Source organism: Aythya marila, assembly GCF_965140915.1.
Source record: "Aythya marila genome assembly, chromosome: 12".
Taxonomy (NCBI): Eukaryota; Metazoa; Chordata; class Aves; order Anseriformes; family Anatidae; genus Aythya; species Aythya marila.
The window spans coordinates 18,878,825-18,887,269 of NC_139053.1; the positions used below are offsets into that span (position 1 = coordinate 18,878,825).

General features: G+C 57.0%; 1 protein-coding gene across 1 annotated transcript; it reads right to left on the reverse strand.

The window, feature by feature from the left end:
- Positions 1-3,920: 3,920 nt before the first annotated feature.
- On the reverse strand, positions 3,921-8,406 carry FOXF1 (forkhead box F1). Its single transcript, XM_082770269.1, has 2 exons — positions 7,293-8,406; positions 3,921-5,433 (listed from the first exon to the last, which is right to left on the reverse strand). The coding sequence occupies exons 1-2, from the start codon at positions 8,353-8,355 to the stop codon at positions 5,273-5,275; spliced, it is 1,224 nt and encodes a 407-aa protein (XP_082626395.1). The 5' UTR covers positions 8,356-8,406; the 3' UTR covers positions 3,921-5,272.
- Between the last annotated feature and the right edge of the window lie 39 nt (positions 8,407-8,445).

Here is an 8,445-nt window from a genome sequence, read left to right on the forward strand (position 1 = left end):
CAAGCAGATCTGATCTCTAGGACTGACATTTGCTCTGATATATGTGCCTGTGACCATGAATTTCAACCTCTGACCTGCAGGCTTCTGGGGATCTCTCAGAGATCCTGCAGGAAGTGTCTGAGAAGAGGAGATTCATGTTTGCCTCAGATAACGGGGAATTGGTCTCAAAGAACCTCTTATAAGCCTGTGCAAATAGACAGCTGTCCATCCTGGAAGATCAGTAACAATGAGTTTTATTCCTTCTTTTATCGTTCCTTACTAATATTCTGATTTTAGTTACTTACTGGGCAGGAGGAGTACTGGCAATGAAAGTTTTTTTAAAAAACAACTGAGCTGCATACCTCTCCTCACTTCTTGAGCCAATCTGATAATTGTGGCTATGAATAACATCAGCTCACGATTGCAGAGCTGCTGCTAGCACTCTGGGCATCTCCTGCTCATCATGGGGGTCTCTGTCAGCCAGACACACTCTCCCCTGCATCATTTATGTCCCTGAGATTGACTGCCAGTGCCAAAGATTTTTTGGCACAAACATACAAATGCCAAGCCAGCAGGAACAGCCCTAGCACTGTCTTCCTGCAGAAATTGGTATCAGGCAGGAATTAGGGGTGTAAGCATGCATGGAAAGTGAACAAATGTCCAGCTTAGGTCTTCTGAAAGCATGTGGTCTTCCAAAATAAGTCAAAGTCCCCTTTTGAAAAGTGAAAATTACTGTCACTGATGTCCACTGATGCATGTAGGTTCCAAATTTATTGGATTCAATATAGAAGTCAGGCACCCAATTATCCTGATGGATCTGAGCCTTCACCTGCTAAAAAGTACAGACAAAACTTAGAACTTGGCCTTCTAAATACCCGTTAAAGATTCAAAGGATCTGTTTCCACCAGCAAAGTCTCCAAAGTGCCTGGTTTTCTGCTAGTCTGCATAACCACCCCCAACCAAGAGCATCACGTGCTGAGTATACATGGGATTCTCCATGCCATGTATCCCCATCTGCCCCACCTGGGGGTAGAACAGGCCTGACCCAGGAGCATCCCATAAAGATGGTTTGTCCGATGTGCTGAAGCACCAAAGTTTCGATGGTAAATTTGAAGATGCAGGAAAAGGGACGTTCTCTTTTGGACCTCCAGCTACCAGAAAGCAGAAGGAGAAAATAAAATAAAATAAAATAAAATAAAATAAAATAAAATAAAATAAAATAAAATAAAATAAAATAAAATAAAATAAAATAAAATAAAATAAAATAAAATAAAATAAAATAAAATAAAATAGAAAGGAAAGGAAAAGGAAAAGAAAGGAAAAGAAAAGAAACCCCCAAGCCTGCAGCACCCACCCCAGCAGGGCGCACGGAGGGTTGGGCAGACGCCTCCCGGAGCGGTGCGCGGTGCGCGGCACCAGGTGGCGCTGCCGCCAAGGGAACGGCTCCGCGCCGCCCCCGGGCCCGCTCCCCCTCCCCAGGTGCCGCCCCCCGACCAAAGGAGCCCAGCATCGCCCCCCGACACCCCCTCCCCGGCGGGGACCTCAGACTCGCACCGCCTCTCGTGGGGTTCCCAAGTGCAGCTCTCGCACCCTGGGGGCTTTCTGCGCCCTGCCCGTGCGGGACCGCTGTGTGTCCCCCCCCCACCCTCGTGCGCACACGAGCGTGCAAGGAACAGGGCAGTAAGCGTGCACATCCAGCTCCGTGGCAGGGGAAGGAAACACCCAGGAAGCATCGGGGCCTCCAAGGCCTCTTGCCACCCAAACGCTCTGCAGTGGCACCACCTGGCCCTGGTGCCTGGGGATTTCTGGGTTCCCCTGTGCCACATCTGGTCGGAGGCACCAGGCCTGTTTCTTGCTGCGCGCCGAATTTCAGCACAACAGCTTTGTATAAAGCTCACGGACCACTGCAGGGTATTAGCAGTGAGAAACTCTCCTATAGTAGAAACACCAAAACCAAAGAAAACCAGGTAGTTTTATCACCTATGGATGGGGCAGAGGGTGATGGGGAATTTTGAGCAGATCCCCGATGCTCAGTGGAGCCACATCATCTGACCACAGCTTAGAGCTGGGCAGGGGGAGGCCGTTACGTGAGCAAATACCATATTTCTGAGCAAGCCTATTTCTCCTCTCCTCTTACAAGGCTCCACCAGTGTTTCTGAACAAGCTTATTTCTCCTCGCCTCCCAGCAGAGCCCACCCGACCACAAAGACATACACGCAGAGCTGCTGCTACAAAGGGACCGGTTGTGATAGCAGCTAGGTTTTTTGCCATCCCCTGGGACACCACGTGCAGGGAAAAAGCGGGTTTGTCTCGTGCAGAACAAGGGCTAGGGACAGGAGCCTGTAGGGTTTCATCCTCTCCTCCCCGGTGGAGGTGTCTGAGATGGAGAGCTGCCTGTTTAGACTGCGCTCACTGGCTTGAGGAGTATGTGGCGTCCACGGTATGCGGTGGTTCTGTTTTTCCAGGTTTGGCGGCATGGGGCAGGGGAACTGATGGGAGGGAGAAAAATGAATCATGAGAACCTTTGTTGGGGACCAGATAGCAAACCTTGCTCGGCCTGGACCCACGGATTGCAAGGTGTTTGTCTGCCCTTTCCATCCCCTGCGTGCACCAAGCTGTGAGCAGATCGATAGTACACGTAGAGGAGCAAGTTCAACATGAATCTGAAGGATGAAACAAATCTTAGGAGTGATAGTGAGATTTCAAGGAAGGAAAAACCACTTGGCAGAGACTGAACTCCTCACCCTGAGCCTCTATCTCAACCACACCTAGCACAGATATGTGCATCAGGAGCGAAACCTCAGCCTTCAGCTTGTACATTAAAAAGATGGTAACAGCACGGCTCACCTCCAGCAGGGACGGTCAACAGTGCAGGGAACAGAGGGAAGGATCTGTCCAGAAAGGCGTAAAAACAGTGGAACCCCAGTAAATGTTGCACGTTGATCACCACTAACCTACCCAGACCTACCCTTGAAAAAGAAACACCCAAAAACAATAACAAGAAGAAAAAATCTGGGAGAGAGGCCTCCACCAGCTCTGAAAAAGCCTTTCCCACCTGCCTTAATTAGAAGAACAATTAGATATTTTGTTGGTTTGTTACCGGCTGAGTTTCCTTTTAATTAAGCTCATTACATAAAGCTGGGCTAATTAGCACACCATAACCTAATTTGCCTGTAAAAAGAAAGAAATACCCGACGAAGGGATCAGATTTAGCCGTATGCATCTCGGTTTTTATTGTTTTTGCTCTATGGATGGCTTCGTAGTGTAAGCTGATGTGGGCGCGTTGGCCTCCGGGTATCGTAAAAGGGGAATTGCCTTGGGAGAGCGGGTAACAAACCCCCCCTCCGCAGCCACCAGCCTGTCCCCATCCTTGTCCCTATCCCCAGCCACCCGCTGTCCCACAGGCGCTGAGGGTGCGGGTCTGTCCCTGCCGAGCGCAGCGCGGTGACCTCTCGGGAGTCGCTCCAGCCCCCTGTTCACCCGCTTGAATTTCTTATTTTGATTTTTAAATTATTTTTAATTTTTCCCATGGTGAGGGAAAAGCCTGGGGGCGCCTCCACGGCGCTGCCCCAGCTGACGCGGCTTTGCCGAGCCGGCCCGCGGCCGCTCTCCCCTTGCCGCGGAGGTTCCGCGGGTGCCCGAAGCCGCCGGGGTCCCGGCCGGCCCCGAGGAGGAGAAGGAGGATGAGGAGGAAGAGAAGGAGGAAGAAGGAGCCGAGATCTGGGGCTCCGCAACGACCCGCCACGTCCCCGAGCAAGAAGCAAATTGCTGTCGGGCACCGCGTTTCGCTTTCTCCTTGGGCAAGGCGATAACTCCAGCAAAAAAAATAAAATAAAAATAAAAATCGCCTCCGATTTGCCTCCCTCCTCTCTTTATTCTTCTCGGGGTTTCTTGCCCCAAACACCCGAAAGTTTCCGCGGCCGGGCGGCCCCTCCGCGCCCCGCGGAGCCCCCAGACTCCTCAGATATAATTACGCGTCTTACACCGCATGCTCGTTTATTTGCTGCTCATACAGTCGTGAAGCCCATGTACAAATAACATACATGTTTTATTTCGGTTCGATTTTTTTTTTTTTTATCCTTAGGGACGAAACGTACACAAAAGGGCAGGGTGAAAAAAAAAAATAAACCAACAAAAACAAAACCAACCACATAATTACAATTTTATACAGTGCAGAAAGAAATTAAAATAGGTGACACCGAACTGTACAAAGGAAAAAAAGAAAAAAAAAAAAAAAAAGAGGGGGGACGGAGGGGAATAATCCTTCATTATATATATATTTCTATAAAAACATATGGAAGATTGTCTTTACACAAAGACCATGATCGGTTTAAAATTTACAAAGGTTAACTAAAAAAAAAAAAAAAAAATCTATATGGCAAATATTGCCAACAGAGCTCCACCGCTTTAATACTGATCAACTGAGACTACTCGTGTCTCGATTATTAGCAACAACAACAAAAAAAATGTAGAATAAATAACAGAATGAGCATGGCTGTCTCTTTTCAAAGTGCCTTATTCTCTCTGCATAGGGTCTGATCCTGCAGTCTTTATGCAGGCAAAAAAAAAAAAAAAAAAAAAAAAATTATATATATAGTTAAAAAAAAATCCCTCTGAGAGATTTTTGCCCGCTGTGTGTTTGCCGGCAAAGAAACAAAACTAAGAAGATATTTCTCGGAAGTAGGGGCTCGAAGTGAGACGGGACCGAAGGGCCGGGCCGGGAAGCCCGGAGGTGACCGGGGGGACAGCGCGGAGCGGCTGCGGGCACCGGGGGGGTCCCTGGAGCCCCCGGCCCGAGGCGGCTCTGCCCCTACCCACCGTGGTGGTGGCATCGCTCAATGCACTGACTTAGAAAACATGGTTAGCAAATTCTTTTTCTTCTTTCTTTCTTTTCTTTTTCTTTCTTTCATTCTTTCTTTCTTTCTTTCTTTTTTTTTTTTTTTTTAAGGAAATAATCAAAACCTCATTTGTCAAACTCTTAACCCAAACTCGCAGTCGGGGATTTCGGGTGAGGAGGCGACAGCGGTGGCTGTTTTCGGGGGGCTGCTTTTGCTTTTCCTCTCACCCCAAGCCGACCCAAGCGGAGAAGCAGAAGAAGGCAGAGACCGTCTCTGATTGAAGACACGTGTTGGGGCCGGGGCCGGTGCTCAGCCGCCGCGCACGGCGGTCCCCGGGGCTCCCGGCCCTTCCTCCCGGCCCGGAGAGACCCCCCTGCGCCCCCAGGGTCCGGGGGGGGGGCTCGGTGCCCGGGTCAGGCCTCGGCGGCCCCGGGAGGTGGCTTTTCCGCCCCGTATCACATAACGCACGGCTTGATGTCCTGGTATGTCACTTGTTGGTGGTAATAGGAGCCGCTGCCCGCCGAATGCATGGAGGAGGAGGCCATGGCGTTGAAAGAGAAGACGAATTCCTTTCTGTCGCACATGCTCGGAGACTGGGAGTGATACCGCGGGATGCCTGCGGGACAGGGGGAAAAAGAAGTGTCAGCCGTCGTGGGTACAGTCAGTAAAAGAGGTTGAGCACGGCGGAGAAGCCGCCGTCCACGCCTCGCACAGCACGGTTGGGAATTTGGGGTTTTTGCCCCTCAATATTAGGGCAGGTGGCGCCGAAGAAACCTCCGCGGCCTCGGCTCTCTCTTAGCCGGCCCGAGGAGACTTCAAGGAGATGGTCTGGGTTTTGTCTCGGGTTGCTTTGCTTTGATTTTATTTTTTCCCACCAACTTTTTGCACCCTGAATGGTGCCGGGCGCTCCCCGCGGGGTGCGGAGCGGGGCAATGCGGCCGCTCTCAGCCCAGCCCCGACGGGCCGGCCCCAGAAAGCGGCCGGAGAGGCCGAGGGCGAAAAGCAGCCGAGGGCGGAATTTTTCCTGCCTTTTCTGCAGCCGCCTGGGGACGTAAAAAGGCCCCGAAGTCTTGGGGTGCGCTCGGAAGGAGCCGCGGACCCCGGGACGGCGCTGGGAACCCGGGCGATTTTTGGGAGCCGCTGGCCTGACGCCGCGGGCGGCCCCGGCGCCTTCTCCGGGCGGCTTTTTGCTCCTTTTTCCAGCCATCTGGGGTTCGTTCAAGGTCTTTCCCAGCGAGCTGTGTACGGCAGATAACCACCGGCTCGGTGGCGGAGCGGGGAGCGAAGCTGGAGCCCGGCGGGACCCCGCAGACGGCCGCTGTCCCCGGCACGGCCCGGCTCGGCTCGGCTCGGCTTTGCTCGGCGCTGTGCCCGGGCCAGGCCTCACTGTCCTCCCTCCAGCGCCTTTCCGCCTTTCCCTCGGCGCTCCTGCCCCGCTGCCTCTGTTTTACAGCCTGCCCGCGGGGCTTTTCTCGCTCCCCCGAAGGCGCGGGGATGCTGCGCAGCCCCCAGCCCCGCTCCCCGCACCCCGACAGCCTCCCCGAGGGGACTTTGGGCCTCGGCACGAAGGCCAGCCCCGGCCTCCACGGCCCTCCACAAGGCCTCCGTGGTCCAGCAGAGGCCGTAAAAAACGACATCTCCTCTTCGGGCCAAGGCAAAGCCTCCTCCGGGCAGCAGCAGCGGGGCTGCGGGGGGGGCGAGGCCGGGCCGAAGTTGCGGGGCGCGGGGAGCCCCAGCCTCCGACTTCCGTATGGGCGGAGGAGCGGAGACCGGAGGGAGGCGGCGGGCCTGGAAAATACAGCCCCGAGGAAAACACAACCCCGGGAGGAGCGGATCGTGGGGGCGGCGGGGGCCGGGGCCGGGAGGAACAGAGTGGTAGGCACCCCAAGGGGGAAATGCCCCCCATTTCTCCCTCCGACGTTGCTGGGAGCCTCCGGAGCCCTCGATAACCCTAACCCTAAGGCCTCGATAGAGGTCGAAAACAGGAGCTGAGCTCCCCGTCAGTCTCTGTGGGGCTGCCGGCACCCTTTCGTCCTCCCCCCTCGCCCCTTCCCTGCTCCGTCCCCACCGCTCTGCACTCTCCTACCTATTCGCTCCGAGCCCCGGCACCCCTGACACCCATCCCTGGCCTCGCCTTCCCGCAGCCCCCGCTCCTTCCCGAGCCCACCAGCCCTAGGCCCGGGGCAGCTCCGGCCGCAGAGCAGCCCCGGGGGAGCGGAGCCCGGGCTCGGCGGCTCCCGGCCCCGCAGCAGCAACGGGGCGAGCCCCGACGGCACGAACCGCCTCGGGCAGCACCGCCGTGGGGCCGTCCGCTTCCCCCGGGAAAGAAAGAGAGGAGCGAGGGCACGGCGGCCTCTCCCGGGGCGGGGGGGTGCCTAAAATCTGTCCCCGATCCCCCTCTCAGCTCCGCCGGCAGCCCCCGGCCGAGCCGTCGCGGCGGGCTCGGGGCTCTCCCCACGCGTGTCCGCGCCTCACCTTGCAGCTCGGCGGTGTTGTGGCTGTTCTGGTGCAGGTAGGACTGGTCGAGGGAGTGCGTGGAAAGGCTGGAGGAGAGCGGGTTGGCCGTGGGGTTGCAGGGCGACAGCGGCTGCTGCTTGATGTAGGAAGCTCCCGTGTTCAAGGCGGCCGAAGCGGAGGGAGCCCACGCCGAGGCCGAGCTGGAGTAGACCGAGTGCGGCTCCATCACGCCGCCGCCGGCGAGCAGCGGGGAGGCGGGCACGGAGCCGTCGTGGTGCGGGTAGTCCCCCGCCGAGGAGCCGGTGCAGCCGCCCATGTAGGAGTGCCCGCCGTTAGCGGGCAGGTGGGGCACGGAGTGGCCGGCCAGCCCCATCCCGTCCACGTTGCCGGCCAAGTGGCCGTTCATCATGCCCAAGCCCCCCTCGAGGGAGAGGCTGTTGGGGGGGCACGAGAGCCCTCCTGCCGAGCCCTGGAAGCTGTAGCTGTCGGGGAGGTGGTTGAAGCTGAGCCCGTTCATCATGCTGTACATGGGTTTCAGCGCCTGGCATTTCCTCCTGAAGCCTCGGGGCCGGCGGCGGAACGAGCCCTCCTCGAACATGAACTCGCTGGCGGGGTCGATGGTCCAGTAGTGGCCCTTGCCCGGGCGGCCCAGCCCTTTGGGCAGCTTGATGAAGCACTCGTTGAGCGAGAGGTTGTGGCGCACCGAGTTTTTCCAGCCCTGGTAGGAGCCGCGGAAGAAAGGGAAGCGGCTCTGCAAGAACTGGTAGATCTCGCTCAGGGTCAGCCGCTTGGAGGGCGAGCTCTGGATGGCCATGACGATCAGGGCGATGTAGGAATAGGGCGGCTTCTCCGGCCGCCGGATCCCCGCGTTCGTTTTCTTCGCTTTAGGGCCGCCGCCGCCGCCCGCCGCTCCGCCGCTGCCCGCAGCGCTGCCGGCCGGTCCGGGGGGGGCCCCGGGGGCGGCGTCCATGGCCGAGCTCTGCGGCTGCTTCTCGGCCACGGAGGACATGGGGCCGTAGCTGCTGTGCGCCGGAGGAGGAGGGGGCTGAGAGGACAGAGCCTGCTGCGCTTCTGCAGTCATCTACGGCCAGGTCCGCGGCGGCCAGCCCCGGCCCTCCTCCGCCACCCCCCCCCGCGCACCCCCCCAAAAGGCCACGCTGCTGGGGGCTCG